Here is a 19,453-nt window from a genome sequence, read left to right on the forward strand (position 1 = left end):
ATTCACGGCCAAAGTACTGTGCCATCAGAGCATACTCACAGATTTGAGTAGATACCTCTGTTGTCTTCTTTATGTTTTGTTTGCTTCTAATCGTCCTTTGCTCGTTTCGCTGGGATCATGCATCATCGTTGATAATCTTACTTGTCCCAGTCTATGCTTTTATTCTTGCCATGTCAGTACATTCGGTTTTTTGTTTTGTTTTGTTTTGTTTTTGTTTCTTGTTTTTTTGCTAATGTTTTTTTTTTTCATTTCGGCCTTTGCTGTATTGTCAGTTTGTCCTATTCCATCAAACGTCCTTTGTTTGTTCGTGAATACAGTAGTTCCTTATGTCGCTCCGACCTTTGTACATTAAATGTATATATGATGTGTGTGTGCGTGTGTGTGTGTGTGTGTGTGTGTGTGTGTGTGTGTGTGTGTTCTACTTTTCATAAATTAGCCTTTGTTTGCTTTTGGATTTGTTTTTACTTTAGTTTCTTTTCGTTGTTCTTCAGCTACTTGACAGTACATTATCTAGACCCTTTTGGCTGCCCATAGAGGTTCCCTGGTTCACCCGTAGAATCACTGATCTCTCTTAAAAAAAAAAAAATGATAATAATAATAATAATAAATAAATAAAATAATAGATCACTGCGTAACTCATTGATCTCATTACTCACTGGTCTCTCGGATACCATATTGCAGTCTATACTTCGAGTTCGGTGGGTTCGCCCACTGATCACTGTACACTACGCCCTCTAGCCAGCATTGGCTCTCTTCGCTGACGTAGGTTGACGTGATCGTCACAACCAAAGAGTACCCTATTTAACAAAAGTGCTCTTTGGTCATGCTTCTTGCTTGCGCTATAATTTGCAGGATGTGGAAATAAATAGATCAGAGGCGGATCCAGGAGGGGAGCACCGGCCGCAATCCCCCCTCTTTTTTTTTAACAAAAGAAATGAAAAGAAACATAACATGTAAAGGCGCCCCGCTTTATGGAATTTCTGGATCCGCCCCTGCATGTTATGGTCTTGATATTTTGACATTTTGGATTTAAAAAGGATATAACAAAAAAAAAAATCTATACCACTCGAGAAGGGGGCACGACACAAAAAATATACCCACACATTAAAGGGGCCCTGAAATCCAAATGCATGTTGATTTGTGTTGATTTATGATACCCTCAACAATACTTTTGCGGTGAAAAGAATATCTAGAAACATTCCATATATTTTTATTAGTATTTTTTTCCTATTTTTTCTTCAGATTACTTGGGAACGCCCACAAAAAAAAAAAAAAAAAATCTTTCCAAACCAATTCCTCAGATGACCTCATCTGTCAATCATTGCTAAAGTACTAAAATGTTTAACAAAAGGCATTGGAATGCACCTTCCCCTCGACTCAGCATCACTTGCATGTTCCCTTGCCATGTCTTTTGTTAGTTTGATATCACCGAAATTGAGGGTAGGCCTATCATAAATCAACACAAATCAACTTGCATTTGAATTTCAGGGGCCCTTTAAAAACTTAATCTTAATGTCCTGCATGCTTGTTTTCTCTATGTTCTACCCGGAAAGTGAGTACCCTGTAGGCGGCGGCAACACACCAACATTTCACACGACGTAATGTATAGGGCCTAGTATTAATATGCTTGAATCTCATACAGTTTGACCTCGTTGACTGTGTCCAAGCAGGGAGGACCTCCCTGGTGCAGCAAGCGACCTTTTGTAGGCCCTATGTTCTGTTTGCTATCTCAAATTCTACCCGCAAACATAATCCGGCCTAATCCTGACCCTCCCATCAAGCTAAGCCTAAGACCCTATCACAGCCTAACCTAACTTTGAAGGGAAAATCCGGTCCAAATATTTTTTTTTATTTTTTTTTATTGATTTTCTAAAACAAATCATACATAACATTAAAACAATCAAAGCAAAAAATAAAAATAAAAATCCGTTCCAAATATTAGTCTGATAAGACTGAGTTAAATATTACGAGTTCAACGGTAAAATTTTGATCAAACTTGGGTGAAAAAAATATAGTTATGACATTTTGAAGTATCGTTAATTTTTTTTTTAAGGAAATAGTTCTTGAACGGTCAATATGAATATGCAAATGGCAAAGTGAGCATGCTCATTCCCTCACAACTAGCCAGTACAACTAGTATGAATTTCAAGTTTTCCATTCATACGCAATAGTGCATGAGGCTCAAACTGATCACTGTTCTGAAACCATTCAACCAGGAATAACATCATGTTTCAGACTTCAATGACAGAAATATTGAATTTTCGTCATTTTTTGTACACGATCTGTGGAAAATTGTGAAGTTATGACATGGTTAGCTTACTCATTTACATATTTATATCCGCTGTACAAGAACAGTTTTGCAGAAATTAGCAAAACTTCAAAATGTCATAACTTCCTTCTTTTTCATCCGATTTCAGTCAACCTTTTACCCTCATATTGAACTCGTAAGATTTTACTTTTTTTTTTATCAGACTAACCTATGTTTGGACTAGCTTTTCCCCTAGTCCTTGGAGAAAATAACACTAAGCAAAAGTCGTAGGAGCAAATATTGTTTCACTAATATATTACATACCCTTGGCAGCTTGGTTTGTTTCTCCCTTGCGTGCAGCATACAGTGCAATCGAAATAAAAATACTGTAATTGAATTGTTCAAAGACATTAAATGATTTGAAGTGATTTCATTTCATTTAAATTGTCGATTAAATGGAAAATCTTCGTGATTAAAGTGGCATACATAATTACACATACATAGCGAGCTCATTCCAAAATGGAACACAAAAGAGATCATAACCACACAACACACAAAAACCATCATACTATACACACACACGCTTATATACACCACACAAATCAAAAGCAATAAAGGCCCTAGGCCTATATACTGTTTCGACTGGAGTTGATTTGATTTGATGCTGCATATTTTCAAACAGGGAAACGTGATCGCATGACTGCTTTATTGATTCACAACAGGAAAATGTTACAAAGTATAATAATTCCTATAAACACAATCGAATAGTATCTGCAGTATGGTCACTGAATTTTTGTAAAACACACAACTTTATATCTTGAAAAAGTGGGGTATTGATTTACATTACATTGACAAAGACAGAATGTAGAGACTTCACTCTGAAGCTATTGCCTGGTCTTGATGGAGATAACACTCATTCTGGTGTCCAAATCATCATCAGCTCGTCACTCAGCACTCCACAAGCTGAGTATAGTCCCGATTCGGGACTCTTGTCTCTTTCTTCTTTAATTTGCGCCCTCATAGGCCGGTAGCGCCCACGCATCCCGAGTCCACTAACTGCTGCCTCCCGAGGCTCGCATTCCTACAACTCCATCAACGACGAAATATTGGTATGGTCTCTCATTGACTGTACTGTGTGGAAAACAGGACGAAGACAGTGTTACGACACATTTTGGTAAATTGCACATTTTGGTAAATTATGGGAATACCAAAGTGTGCCATTTACCAAAATGTGCCGTAGTTATTACGGCACATTTTGGTAACTGCACACTTTGGTAAAAAGAAATTTGTTACCAAACTGTGCCGATAGTGCACCTATACCTGACGGGGTCAACCGTTACCAAAATGTGCAGTTAAAAATGGATTTGCCTGCACATTTTGGTAACTGAACTAAAAACCCATGGATGGGCTTGAGAGTTATTATACGGTCAAGGAGTATGGTCCTGCAGCAAAGACAGGCAAGACACTTCTTTAGCTCACCCGAGCCGAAGGCTCGAGTGAGCTATTGCGATCGCCTTTCGTCCGCCGTCCGCCGTCCGTCGTCCGTCGTGCGTCGTGCATCGTGCGTCGTGCATAAACTGTTTACATTTTCATCTTCTCTTCCAGAACCGGTGGGCAGATTTCAACCAAACTAGGTGGGAATCATTCTTAGTGGGGTAAGGACCCAAAGTTGTTCATGTGGAGTAAACTTTAAACTTTAAGAATCTTCTTCTCCAAACCCAAAAGCAGTACAGTCTAGATATGTTGTATGTATACAGGTAGATTATGAAGAATGTAGTTTGTTTATGGCAAGACCCAAGATGGCCCCCTTGGACCCTATAGATGGGGTGAAAGTTTGAGGGGTGGGGGCCAAGGGGGGGGGGGGAGGGGGACAACATGTTTTCATCTTCTTCTTCAGAACCCGTTGGCGAATTTCAATCAAACTTGGTGGGGATCATCCTTAGGGGGTCCTAAGGTTGTTCGTGTTGGGCATGTGACCCCCTGTGGGGAGCTCCCCCCCCCCCCAGGGGAAATAGGTAGAAATATGTGCTCCAGACCAAAAGGCCTTACACTCAAGATATGTTTTGCGTGGATATCTTGATAGCTGAAGAATATAATTTGTTTATGGGAATACCTAGGGTATCCCCCTTGGAGACGGGGGGGGGGGGGGGGGGGGGCAAGGGGGAAAACACATTTTTATCTTCTTCAGAACCAGACAATCAAACTTGGTGAGGATCATTCTTAGGGGAAAAGGGCATATTTCATACATGTAGATACCTTTATAGATGAGGAATATAAGCTGTTCATGGCAATATTTAGGATGGCCCCCTTGGGTTCCTATGGGGTGTGGTGGTGATTGTTGAGCATAAGGAGACAGGATATATTCTCAGATGACAAAAGCACTCTCCCGAAAAAGGACAATTTTAAGTATTCACGTGGCCACGGGGGAGGGGGTTATTCATATTTGGTTTGGAGGAAGGTCACCAGATTGAAGAGAGAGAGAGAGAGAGAGAGAGGCAAAATTTAAAACGGGGGTGGCACCAGTGTATTTTGATGAAGGGGTGGGCTAGATGACTCATAAGTGAATTTATTGAAGCATTACATGAACAGGCGTCTCTTCCCCCACCCTCTTCGTTTTTCCCTTTTCTCCTTTTTTCTTCCCTGTTTTGTTTTTATCATTTGACGTGAGCCACACCAACTGCTGAGCCACACCTGCTGACAACCGGCGGTCTACCGGACACGACGCCGGCGCTATACCAACTTCTGGGGGAGGGGGTGGGGGACGCGAACCCGAACCCGGAACCCAGAGCAGCAAAACCAAAAGTTACATGTTTATTTGTACTTTATTTTGTATTTGATATTTTCATATCAAAACTCCAACCTTGTACCAACAACCAAAGCTCGATTATTAAAAAAAAACGTTGATTCAACTGTACTTGATTTGTTTCGATTTGAATGCCTACGTGTCAAAGTAGCAGAGTAAATTTAAAAAAAAAAAAAAAAAGGTCGCTCACGTGACAGATGTATGGGAGGCTAAGTGTGAGAAGAAATGATAAGGGGCATGCATGTATGGAATATAAACTCTATGGAAAGCTAAGAGGAAAATTGAATTTAAAACAAATGACTATACAGTGTATCTTTCGATCAATTTCACACTCTTACAACAGAAATGTCCTGTCGGTTATATCGGAGTAGAACAAAAAACCGCATAGACATGCAGTCGAGAAGAGAAGAAATAAAGACGTTTGTAGTAGTAGTAGTAGTAGAAGTAGTAGTAGTAGTAGTAGTAGTAGTAGTAGTAGTAGTAGTAGTAGTAGTAGTAGTAATAGTAGTAGTAGTAGTAGCAGTAGTAGTAGTAGTAGTAGTAGTAGTAGTAGTATTACTACTACTATACGATTTCTACTATAGTAAAGTACTAATTATGATGATGATAATGATAATATATGATAACAATAATGGTTACGATAATAATAGTATGGTCTTCCTTATCTAGGGTAGCTTCTTCAGTGTTACCACTGCTCTACCAGAGGGGATGCCATTATCATAACCTTATACATACTATTGCCAGGTAGGCCTACTCATTTATACCCCTGGGTCGAGAGGGACAAAGTGTTATGGGTAAAAACACCTTGTCCAATAACAACGTATCAAAACTCGACTGGATTCGAGCTCGGGTCCTCCGATTCAGCAAAGGTACTTGCCATGGTTTAAATGATAGGCCCTATCATATTTTCCCCGCCACAAGTTTCATGTAAAAAGGACTTTATGCTCGTGGTCTTCTCTTTTTTTTTTACCTACAATTTCATGGTCTTGTCTCTTATTTTATGAAGTTAAACATTCGTGCAGTCAAAATCACTTTTAACGTGCATGACACTTAATTAATTCCTTCTCTTGTCTCTTCCCTACTATATTTCTCCGATGAATCAAGGTCCATTAACAATAACCTTGGCCTGCTGGAGCGCATGGATCGAAGACAGTGTACCATGATGGCATACAAAAAACAAAACAAAACAAAACAAAGCAAAATCGTACCTGTCCTTATATAGGATTCTTTACAATATGCTTGATTATATAATGTATTATTCTAGTGGTATAATATACCCAAAATATAAAGGTAAAATTAAAGCAAACAGAACAGTAAAAGTTTCTTTGAAACAAACAACCAAACAAATACTATGCATGGAAACGTTGTGAGGTTTCAGAAGTTTTCCAGCTAAACAGGAGTATCGGCACAACCAGATTTGAAATTAGGCAACAAACATCATGGCCTGTTTCTCAAGCCTTTCATTCAGTTTGCGAGCGCATGTCTCACACAAAATCTCATTTTCTGTCATGAATTCCAGAAGAATTTCTGAATTTCACGTCATAGTGATTGTCTCAGTATTGAAAGAATCGTTTCCTTAAAAGCAAGATATTATTCAGGTTCAGGTGTGAGTTACTTCAATTTGTTTCGCCTTGTCGCTTTCTTTTCGGAGGCGAGCTAGGTACTCCACGACCGCCAGTCAGCGTCGTATTTCTTTTCTTCCTCGGTTGCGATATAGGTTTGTCTATAAAGTGATCCTGATGTTGGCCTACAGACCGCAATCAATTTTAAGCCGTTATCACGACACGTTAGAGCAAGTTAATTTACTTATCATCATATTTGATGTTGCACATTGTTATATATAGGTTTTCCCATTCATTTTCAAACGTTTTTCATTCAATTTCACAAATTTTTACTTCAATTTCGTCGCGGAATGTCGAGAGCAGGCCAATCTTACTTTCAAATTCGTCTTTCGTCGTTCATTTGCAAATAAAGTCCATTCAATTTAGTCATTTGGCATAATTATTTTCGTCATTTACAGTTCAAATTCGTTAGTCTCACTCGCAGCACTCAAATCAGCAGGATCGATTTCGTCTTTTGTCAATCATTTTCGTTAATTTTTCATTCATGTTTGTCTCATATCTCTACCCCGTGTGATTTTCCAGTCATTCATGTATTTTTTTTCCTGTAACCGTTCACATTTTACATTCAGGAGTTAACATACACCTAAGTGCCCCCCCCCCCAACACACACACACACACACACAGAACCACAGATACAGACACACACAAGCAATCCGAGTACACACTGAAACAAACATACATGTACCATGTGTACGTATACCGTCTCGTAAACGAAAACACTGACAAACAATTTCTAGGCAAACATGATTAAAGACAAAATTTAAGGGTAGAATTTTCGCCTGTTTAATGTCAAAGAATGGATAACATAATTATGTTTGCTGCTTTCCAGGGTATAAAATTTAAACTTTGCTTCATGCATTAGGCCTATGATGCGAAAACCTGAACATTACGAGTTAAAGTTCAAAATGTGACACTGTCAGAGTGTCCTGGGTTATGACTTTTGACTGTCGTTTATCCTTCAATCATTTTCGTTGGTTGTCTTGTTTTTTGTGTATTGTTAAAGCAAATGGTTAGGGAATAATGTGTAACGATACAGTTAACGAGAGAAACTAAAAATATGTCGGCTTAAAGTTGGTTCACCATCAAAATAAAAAATCGACAACATCTGACTAATTTGAATGAAAAATTCATGAAATTGTGTGAACAAAGACGAATTTGATCTTCACATTCTGCGATCCGTCAGCGGGAGGGACGAATTTGAATGACAACTGACGATTTTGAATGCTATGTCTTCGAAAATGTTTGACGAAAAACGAATTACAATGACATTTGACGAAATTGAAGTTAGGATTTGCGTTCCACCTACTTCTCGGGACGAAATTGAATAATAAATCTTTGAAATTGAATGACAAAAGTGCGAAAATGGATGGGAAAACCTATATTATTAAAAAAAATGGAGTTTAGATCTTAACCTATAAAACATTAGGAATGACAGACGAGACAATGCAATCCAACATGGCCAAAAAGCAAAATTGGTTTGTCTTTTGTTTTAGGAAAAAGTCTATAAATCGCCTTCGCTTTGACCACAGACATATAGCACGACAAAACCATTCTGTTCTCATGCATACAGTCGTCGCAAAGAGACAGTGATCCCATGACTTTGTACAGAAATTATAAGCTACATATTGATTTTACTTTGAATAAATACTAATACGCTGCGTGTTTATTCCATTAAGGAAAGGTGAAATATTTTCTCACATTTCAGTGAAGCACGAGTGAAAATAAAAAAATGAATGAAGCGTACAGAAATGCTTTTTGCCGTCCAGTCCTATCTCAACATGACGCTTTGCATATTGAGTTCGACATTTCGTTTGTTTAACAATGTCTCAAAGTAATTTTGTTTTGATTTTTGTTTGGTTCTTTTTTGTCTTATTGGAAAAGCACATATTTGTAACATACGGTCTTCAATAGATTGCACACATGTATAGAGCATTGGTACGACTGAATGAGCAGTCGGCCTAAACTTATAAGACATTGTCATGACTGTGCCAATCGGATCGAAGTTTCTAGCTCATCGCCGTGGATTTAGCCACGGCTTTGCAGGTGGCAGGGCAAAGGTCACTCATAAATGTAATAAGGAATGATTAAATTGAACACAAAGTTGTCAACATTAAGTAAGCTAGAATTGCAGAGTCCCGTAGTGAAGAGCATGTGTTCAGATATCTTGCCGACAAAAATAACACGTCTTTCCGAATAAAGATTAAAATGCAGGTCTTTCTTTCGCAGTTTTGATTAACTTCAGATATTGTTCATTTGACATTGTCTAAACGGTATAATTACTCAACATAATCTTCCATCCCTGATTTACTCATATTGTAGTAGCTGCGTCGGGATCAATAGAGGGAGGATCTACGTGTTGACTGTATTTCGATGCATTCTAAGAAAGGGGTGTGCCTATTCATCTCACTGACCATTATCTCATAACAGTTATTTACGCGATTTGACCCCGAGTCGCTGTTCTGTTTGTTTGCTCAACTTTGCTCGGTCTTCGCAGCTTTCAGGACTCTATCGCTGATAGAAAGAAAACGACGATGGAACCATGCACATGTTTAGGAAAATGCTACATAATGTAATTGTATTGACGAATAGTTCGATAAAGTGGTGATCTAAGCAACCTTCTAAACATCAGTACAGGTGCAAATAATCTGAAAACATTGACAGAGCAGATGATATTGGCGGCAATGCCCGAAAGTCTTCTTCTCAGAACACTTAAAATGCTGCTGTCCGTTTTACATTGTCCACAGCAAACATTCGCGCGAATGTAAGACAAACACGTGACGGAGAGACAGCCATCAAACAGTTGTTTTGTTTTTTGTTTTCCTCGTCTGCAAACACTTCCTCCGAAAGATTGCTGAGATTCAATGCGTGGGCTAGCTCTCATCAATGGAGAATCAACTTAGCTCCTCGCGTCAGCATAATAGGCGTTCTTCCTGTGCGTGATGCATTCGATGCTCAGATGCGAAAGGCGATATAGCTGCCTCATGGATGCAGTCCGAGAGCAAATTGCTCCATTATTGTATGGCAGAGGTCGCTTTGATTTGTTATGTGTGTGGTGTTTCTAATGTCTTTTCCTGAGAATCTCTGAGCTGGCAGTGACCACATGTGTGTACATAAGTCACAGTCAACACGCTAAGTTGCTTCGGAAAACTGTAAGTGGGCGGTTTTCTTGGGACGCCAGTTCAACGAGGATTAGTCTTCGAAAACAAAATCTAAGATGGAAATAGTGAGAAGCAATACTATATCGGCAAGAAGCAAATGGACCAGTATCTTCATTCTGAGAGAGCCAGATGTTTCAAGTAACCACCTTCTATACCACAGATAATTAGGAATTCAAGTATCACGATCAAACAGGGAAAACAGGTCTTTCTTGTTTTCACTGGCTACATCGCTCTGGGATGCTCCTCTCAGAAAATTGATGACAACAAAGAGGTAAGTGCAATTAGGGTCCCTTTGAATTATAATATTGTGATCTATGTATACAGATTTTCACAATCATTTGGAGTTGTTCTACTAAAGTTTATTTATGACGATCTACTTAGCATCTACGATAGGGCTTTATACATCACTTTCATACATTGAGATCTATAAGAACAACACTCTAAAAACACAAATGTTGAATCAACATTTAAAAGGGCCGAGGAGTGACAGCATTTTTTTAAGTGTTGCATCCAACTTTTAAAATAACATTTTAAATGTTGAATCTAGCAGGAAAACCAACACTTTCAAAATGTTGTCACTACTCGGCCCTTTTAAATGCTAATTTAACATTTGTGTTTTTAGAGTGAACTAATCCTAACAGAAAAACAAAAGCAGGCACGATATGCCATTAGTAATCAGCATGGACGCAGAATACTCCTTATTTTTCCTTTTGAAATGCAGACAGAAAGCCATAAGAGTGAAAAGTCTAGCTGTTATCGGTTAACTAGTACATACTAGGCGTTTTCACATCAGCCCGATAAAAATCCAAGCTCGAAATATTTTCCGCGATTGCGAATTAGAGCGCTATTTCATTTCTTATTCACATCAGCCCGAAGAGGGGGTAGCCCGAATAGTTAAAAATTTTAAAATAGCTAATTCGACAGCTGAGTATGTATAAACAGCACCAGTAATGTGTGTGTCCTCTCAAAAATTCCTCATGACTTGTGTGCAGTTTGCCTCGATCGATCGGGTCACACACGCTAGGCATAATGGGATTCATCGCGCTAATTTCTCGAGTTGTTTTCACATTATCAAATAGCGCGCTACTACCCCGCTATTTCAGAAATTTCCCGAGTTGGAGTCGAGAAATTTTCTCGATCAGAGCGATACAATTAGCGCGTTAATTTGTGTTCACATTATCAAATAGCGCGCTATTTCGCTATCGGGAAAATTTCCCAAGTCAGAAAATAGCGCGATATTTGGAGACATCGGGCTGATGTGAAAACGCCTGTACTGAGTAAGAACGGTGAACGTGATATATCTACCGCAAGGATCCCCTCCCAGCCCCACAATCCTCCTTTCGCGGCTCTGTCGCTGCGTGCGCTCCCTTGCCCCAGGTGAAAAAAAACAAAAACAAAAACAAAACAAAAACCTGCACATAACGGCCATGTTTGTGACGGATTTCAGTGAATGGAACCCATTTGATTAGATTCATTTAGTGAAGCATATCATGACACAACATTAATTGTATTGAGGATTAAAGATACAGTCCTTTTTTATCGACTACAATACCAAAGTATATGGTGTTGCTGTTGTATCATAAAGCTCTCTGGTCGTGATGCGAACAAGAAAGCATGGGTTTGCCTGCGTGCCCGGTGTAGCCTTAAACAAGGTGATGAACACGGTGATGAGCGGTCTGATATTTCCTAGCAGAACGTCATAGGTTCGAATCTTACCAGATGTATCCATTCTGTGGAACATGTTAATATCCACTGTACCGTCTTTTAAATGGAGAGTTCGCACGACTTTATCCCCAAACTTTCGTGATGTCTTCTATACTCTTTCTGCATTCACTTAATCCTCATAATATGGGGTAAACTTCCCTCTAGTAATCTGGCAGTACTCTATAATTATATATGGAGTACGATAATAATGATGGTATGGTCCTATACGAGCTGGAAGACCAGGGCTTTTACCGACGAGACTATAATGAGGAAGTAGGTCATAACTATTTTAAAGTAAAAGTATATTATAACAAAACGTACTGTTGACCGTAGTCAAAATGACATGATACATTTGAAGTAACAGAACATGCTGTAACACTGTATAGTCATAATGGAAGTAACAAAACGAGCTGTAACACAGTGGTCATAATGATATCATTATACATTGGAAGCAACAAAACATACTGTAACACTGAATTTGGAAAAGATTAATGTGAAAACAGCATCTTTCTCGTGAAGCGTATTTCAAAATATCTCCCTCCGGATAAATAAGGCAGTAGCTGGTATTATGTATTTCCATCTATATTGTTACAATAGTAATGTTCTAACAGCAGTAGCAGTCTTGAATCAAAAAAGTGAATGCGTATCTGTTCTCTATGTCTTTTACATGTTTCAATAGCTGGTTGTCACTGATTGTCATTGTTTATAATGGATTCTTTTTTCTTCAAATTAGTCTCAGACAGATTTTTCGACATTGATTTTTACCTGGATTGGATGCAAACCTATGGGATCTATACTCCTGTCTTGATATCTCATGGATTTAAAGACAAATTGGATTCAAATGAAATGGTTATAAATCCGTTGAGATATAAAGAATAGGGATATCATTTTCAATTTAGTGCAAGACATTTCAAAGAGAGAGTGCACCAACAGATGTTGCAGTTATATGATATTATATATTCCTTTTATCTCCTGACATATATATCGTCAACATTATCAAATGTCGGCAAAAAGAAAACTCAGCAACTTTTCAAATCCTCTAAATCACATTCTCGCCCTTTTTTTTTCAAAGATGCTTGAAGACAACACCTATACCTACGTCAAAGTTTCATATTTTCTCAGTAGGCCCAATTATATATATATATATATATATATATATATATATATATATATATATATATATATATTATATATATATATATAAATTATATATATAATGGTTTCTGACAATCTGTCATTGTTCATTCAAGTTTCCGTATGGATGGATAATCTGCTTACCAAAATCTGTTTCATCAGTTTGTACTCATGCATGCATGTATACGATAAGCACTGATCTGTGTGTAATTTTTATGCTATGATTTTCAGCAAAGAAAAACGTTTAAGTCTTGCAAACTTATTTCAAACTTGGTGATTGTATTTCTTAACAAGTGTGACAAATCTTGTACGTTGTAGAAATGCGTCATTCTTATAATAATGAGCATATCGCCCAACTTGAATATTGCAAGTGAAAGTGAGACGAAAGTGCATAATATAGAAAACCTTTGACAAAAAACAAAACATGCACTGTGACGCTGTGTTGAAGATGAATATACAGGTGCCATTTTGTATTGAATAACCGTTATAAACTTGTTAGCTAAAGCAGTAGCCTACTCCGATTCTTGGACCATCACCAAACACCATTGACGTATTGGCACATGTAATACTCGCTTACGCAATACACCGTACCCAACGTAGACAAGTCGCGTCACCCGCTGTTCACCCTCCCGAGATTCCATTGTTAGTTAAGGTTCTATTGTGAAGTCATCTTTTGTCATTCCATCTTCTGTGACGACATAGATAAAGACATCTAGCCCAACGCGTGCAAACTTACGTAAATCTCTTAACGGTGAAAGCCCTGATAATGTCGATTATGCTATGAGGGGGCTGTCCTTTATGAGTTGAAGGAGAGGTGTACCACCCCCGTCCCTCCCCTCTTTGTTACAGGTTTATCTCCTGTCACGTAATGTATTCATAACAATACTTTCCTGAAGCCGAATCTTTGTTCCACTGACAGTTACCACGTAATGAAATGGAGCGAACTTGCTTTACTTATAGCATGTTGCATTCATGTCTCTATACCTTCTCAGACTATACCTGGCAATGGTATCTTATCAAGAGTAAATCATATTAAGCCAATGGAGTTTGACGGGAAAAAAATAACCCTGCCAAAACAACAACAACAATAACAAGACCCAGTCGCCCCATCCCTCTTCTGGGTTTTGTTGATGCTTTATTTATGGCAGGCCGCGGGTGTTGGACGATCGATGCAACCGTACCTATTGTCTGTGGCTTCCTTTGACTGAAGAGACGAAAGCCGACTCCGCGTTGGCAGGAGTACAGAGTACAGGTACATGAGGCAGCCAAGGATCGAAGTGACTAGTAGTACAACTACGTCCTTCCACGGATAGAGTGTGACAATAATACTGTGTTCAGCTAACGCATGCACGTCAGATCGTTTGGAGACCTTGAAGTTTTGCATCATTTTAGTGACGTGCTATCAAGTGACTCGTTGCTGACCATATTCTGATCAAGGGTCATGAGTATTGATAAGAACGCAGAATGGCAACATTCATAAACTTTGTGATCACGAGAGGTAGCAGAAAATAATATTATTCTGCGATTGACGGTGTGCTTGGCTCACGTACCAGTAAACCTTCTTTCTTGATAGGATTATAATATAAACATCACACAGAGATGTTCTTTCTGACTTTCAGGATGTACCACCTGTCAGTTCTTCTCGGAAAAGGAATATCCAAGGTAAGATTTCTGATGCAGAATCGTTGACTGTTCATGCCATTCCCTCGTGGACTTACAAGTGTAGAGATGTCGATGTGTCCCATGCGCCTATTGCTCGCGATCTCCCTAGTATTTCTGTATTTTTCTCTCTTTATTTCACTTCTACTTCGACGAGGATACCCCCAGGATCCAGAAGTTACGATGTACATAAATACTGAGGTTTAAGGTGAATAGTGGCGGTGCATGTCTGTTGATGTGCACATAATATACAAGTCATAAGTAATCCCTCAGATTACATGTACATGTGATGCTGAGTTGAAGACCTCTCTCGAAGGCCTCTATCGAGGCAGCATCAATGATGATGATCGCGATTCGAGAGTATTTATATCCCCTTCCCCATCACCCCCTCTCTCTAATTCTCCTTCTTTTACCATTACTATTCGTGAAAAGTTCACTAGATTTATAAGGAGGAACTCCATCTTTAGTGCCACGGCGCTGAATTAATGAAAACAGACCTTCATTTAAACTTGTACAAAAAATCAAAGATGCTTATTAATTGTTCTGTTTTTGTTTTTTGTTTTCCCGCTGGTGAAATGCCATTTCCCCAACCAACCCAACCAATTGTACAGCCAAAAAATATCTCGTCACTTTTCAGCTTACATGTACATTGTACGCTCACTTTAAGGCAAGCGGTTGATGAATCGTCAACGTACAACCGTAGATACATTTTGCTGCATTTCACTTTGAAAAGAACATTGCGCCATAAGATCGTTTTTTTTTTTTGCATCTTCCTTACATACTTACACTTGTTTACAGTAATGTACATTATGTAGTGCATGTTTCTCATACATGGATAAAGTTTCTCTGTACTTCCGATACGACCGTATTGTGTCAGCATTATTACTAGTTCGTCCCTATCGCCTATAGTGATAGTTGTAATCGTCATTATTTCTCATATCGTCACTACCTTTGCCGTAATAAATACTAGTATGATATGATTTCTAGGCTTGCCAAAGTGTTTCCTAAAAACATAATGATAAAAACCACAGAAACTTCATCTTCATTATCATTCTTATGTGTTAACCCTTTATGGTTCAAATGGTGTAAGTGTTTTCCTACAATGTAGTTCTTGCCCGCAGTTCTTGTCAAATCGCTCGGATGAAATTTAGATTAAGTCCCTTCGTTTCAACGCTTACCTAAAAAAATACAAAAATACAAAAAAAAAAATACCCTGTTTGCAGAGTCAAACCGAAAGACACTTGAAAGGGACCATGTTCACGATGTTTGTGGCAACAACCTCTGTCGGTAAAGCTAACACGCTCTAATTTGTTCATCACAAAGAAGTACCCTACAGATGTACATCGATTGGCAAATTACGTGTGAACGTGTATGTTAGAATATGTTAGTGTGTGATGCATTTGGAATAAATACAATGTGTCCAAGTAATTTCTCAATACATGTATTGAGAATACATCGACCCTATATGTAATACAGTGAATTAAGTGCTTAGGATTGTTACATGGGTTTATTCAGTGCGAACACACCACGGTATAGAGAACAAAAGAAGTATTTTCCATTCAGCTTGCAGGTTTGTCGGCTGTGATGTATTCCCGATAATGACTTTCATTTTAGATGGCCTTTGGATTGATGCATTCATTATCCACAGGCCGACTGAGAAAGACTTGCGTACCTGTACCCACAGGCCGACTGAGAATGACTTGCGTACCTATATCCACAGGCCGACTGAGAATGACTTGCGTACCTGTATAGATTTTTCTGAACCACTGAGCGGAATGCAATAATTAACTTCGTGTAAGATACTTCAAGAGCTAGATACTTCAAGAACTAGACGTTTCATTAAAAAAAATCTAACCAAAAAAAAAGAGATGCAGGGTTCGGAATTTAGAAGAGTAAAAAGAAATATATGCATATTTGGAAATCGCAGCAAGGATGATGCTACATGCGTAATTACACCGTTCTTTTCATGAAATATTCTGGCGTAAATGGGATGAAATCACACGCACAGACGTATCCAGCACACATTTTAACATTATTTCTGGTCATAAAATATCCACTATCACAATGTTGAACTCTGTCCCTTCAGAGTCTGTCGGTCTTTAGGTTTAACATTTAGATAATGATGCATTTCCAAGTGTCATCACTATTAATGTACATTATATCATTGATTTTGTTATCGTCAAAGTTAATTACACCTGATTGAACTCCTGATTAAACGAACTTTGTCCCCAATCAAGATATGATAACAGCCGATATTCTTTAGATAATATCATTCAACCACTACAATGATACATGGATGTGTGTTCAAGATTAGCCATTTGGCCTATATGGCGTGCACGTATATAGTTTGCCATGATTAAAAAAAAAAAATCGTCGAGTCATAAGGAAAATCGCAATTATGCCATGTAATCACAAAAGCTTACTAAATAACATTACTTTTTATAAACTGTTGATGTGGTATTTTAAACCATATAGGCAAACTGTCATTTCTTTTGTTCGAATTCTTTTTTTTTTTATCATTCATTTTCTGTGTGCGTTCATCTGATAGATATTTCACAGTGCACCACCCGTTTCACAGTATCGTTTTCTCTGCCATATATTCTTCATGATTCCTAGAAATCTGCTGTAATGGAATCCTAAAATTCCGTGTATATATAGTGCGATAATACAAATATGTTAAGGGACTGTACAGTACTGGTTGAGGTGGGGATTCATGTTTTGAACATTCCTAAGTGAGAAAATGAAAAGCCTCTTATTAAATATGAAAGAGCATGTACATGTAATTTTAAGAAGGATTCAACGTTTATTTGATGAAAATTGGTTTTCAAATGGCTGAGATATCCAAAAAAGTGCTAATAATAAAAGGCGACATGCCACAACTTTATTAGGATCTCTTTGTTTCACCTTGTTTTTGGATATCTCAGCCATTTCAAAACCGATTTTCATCGAATAGACTTTTGATACCCCTTAGAACTGCATGCTCTTTGACATCTCATAGAGTGGTTTCTGAATATCTCGCAAAACGTTAAAAGCTAAATCCTCACCTCGACCAGAACTGTACACACCCTTTAATCTGTTTATTTTCCATGTCTTTTGCATCTTTATTCAGGGTAAATTTTAAATAGACGATAAGAGATCTTTGTGATCACAAAGTTCATTTTAGAGGAGGCTGTTGCGATGATCTGGTGATAGGCCTACACTGTATAAGTTGACCCTTTTTTTTCCGAACAGAATGGTATTACCTTTATCTTCGATAAAAGTTTAAAATTACATTTTTTTTTCTATTATTTTCCTGCAGGTGGTGCATCGGAAACAGTTTCATGACTAGAACTACTGGAGGAACCGTTAAGACAGCTGAAGCAATGAATTACTTCATGACCACCTTGGAAAGATGAGATATTGGATGTAAAGCCAGGAGAATATTCAATGTCAGATATAAATACATTAAAAACAGATATCCTGTGTGCCGCTTAATAATCAACTTCCTGACTCTTTCAAACCAGTAACTCGTCATCAACTTTGTAGCCGTTTTTTTTTTTTTTTCAGAGAATGGCAACTCCGACTACAATGCAACCTGAGAGTCCGTCCGTCCTTCGTGCAAGACGATTCTTTCCTTCCAACGATTTGGAAGAAGGGGCGCGGTCAGCTAGCTTACCGCCACGTAACAGGGTTGCTTTTAGCGGATACTCGACCCTTGTCCCATGTTCGAAGGAATTCATGAAGAGCCTCAATGACATGAGTAGAGAAGGCGAGGACGAGGACTTTTCTCAAGAGAAACTGAAGTTACCGATCATAACGGTTTTAAAACAGTCAGAGTGTGGCACTGACGCACGGGTAAGCTCACGCATACGAAACCACAGTGTGAGCTGCTCAGAGGATGAATCCAGCTTAACGAGTAATAATTCTGCGTCTGATGATGACGAGTGGGGCAGGAGTTGGACTTCACTCAGCGAGGTAGGATCACTCAAATCACTTCAACCAAGAAGACGTAGAGTCACGAAAAGTGAATCATCCGAGTGTAACACCCAAGACGATGTGATGTCCGTCCGTTCTGACTCTCATCTCATCTGCAAACATTCGAAGTGGCTTCAAAATGATTATCATGAAAGGCAGACTGGTAGTGCAACACACAAAGCTGAGAGATTTTCTCGCAAGGATGGGACTAGAGTGAAGCAGAAATCAACATCTACTCCTGAGTCACCTTTCCTCAGTCCAAAAGTCCACACACGTCGACTCTCTCCTCTTTCAACACCTCAAATGTCTTCCGGAATCTCTCAGGTCCTTAGAAGACCGTATCAGAGCAAATCAGCGAGCAACAGTCCGGAACAACAGCGACGTAAGAAGATATCTGCAGAGTCAGAAACTGACAGCGCCCCCACATCCCCTCTGAATAGTCCAACCCTCAGTCACCGCACTTTTACGAAGCGGCCCTTTGATATTCCGCACCGGACGATGCCACAAAATTCCTCGACGTCGGGCAATTACTTTACAAACTCCTCCTTAAATCCATTAATTGCCAAAGTAGATACATCTTCCACGACAGGCGCATACCCTGCGAGCTGTGTCAACAAAAGTGGGCCATACAGCGACGTCGTCGCCTGGAACTTCGCAAAGCGAGGTGGTCGTGTCCGCAAAGACGCATGGCGACTAAGTGACCTCTGCTTAGAGGACCACTCTGAGTCTCTTCGTCCTCAAATCAATCTGGAAGAAGAGTTCAGCAGATTAAAAACATGTCGCTACCTTCGAGGAAGACATGAAGACGTCTGCGACGACGATTTAAACGTTCAGACAAAGTAAAAAGAGACTGCAACATGACTCTAGAAAGACCGAATCCTGCTCGAGTGTTGTATTCCTCAGTGGTCCGGATTGTCATTTTTACAGCACCCAGCAAGAAGAAATATCCATTGATGAGTCTGCCAATGTTTACTGGCATGTATATGTGACGAAACGGAGATATTACTACTTACGATATTTGTACATTGTATACTCTATATTGGTTACAAAAAAAAAAATCTTGGAACTGTTACTGGTCTTTCATCTCTTTTGTTTTTAACTATCGTAGAACAGATTTTACTCCTTTGTAATCACTTCAAGTGCTCACAAATTAGCCAAAAATGTTTAGTTG

At 38.8% G+C, this 19,453-nt stretch overlaps 1 protein-coding gene across 1 annotated transcript; it reads left to right on the plus strand.

The window, feature by feature from the left end:
* The first annotated feature begins 17,895 nt into the window (after positions 1 to 17,895).
* Positions 17,896 to 19,208, plus strand: LOC140237037 (uncharacterized). Its single transcript, XM_072316978.1, has one exon. The coding sequence runs from the start codon at positions 17,896 to 17,898 to the stop codon at positions 19,123 to 19,125; it is 1,230 nt and encodes a 409-aa protein (XP_072173079.1). The 3' UTR covers positions 19,126 to 19,208.
* The last annotated feature ends 245 nt before the right edge of the window (positions 19,209 to 19,453 follow it).

This window comes from Diadema setosum, chromosome 13 (genome assembly GCF_964275005.1).
Source record: "Diadema setosum chromosome 13, eeDiaSeto1, whole genome shotgun sequence".
In the NCBI taxonomy this organism is placed as follows: Eukaryota; Metazoa; Echinodermata; class Echinoidea; order Diadematoida; family Diadematidae; genus Diadema; species Diadema setosum.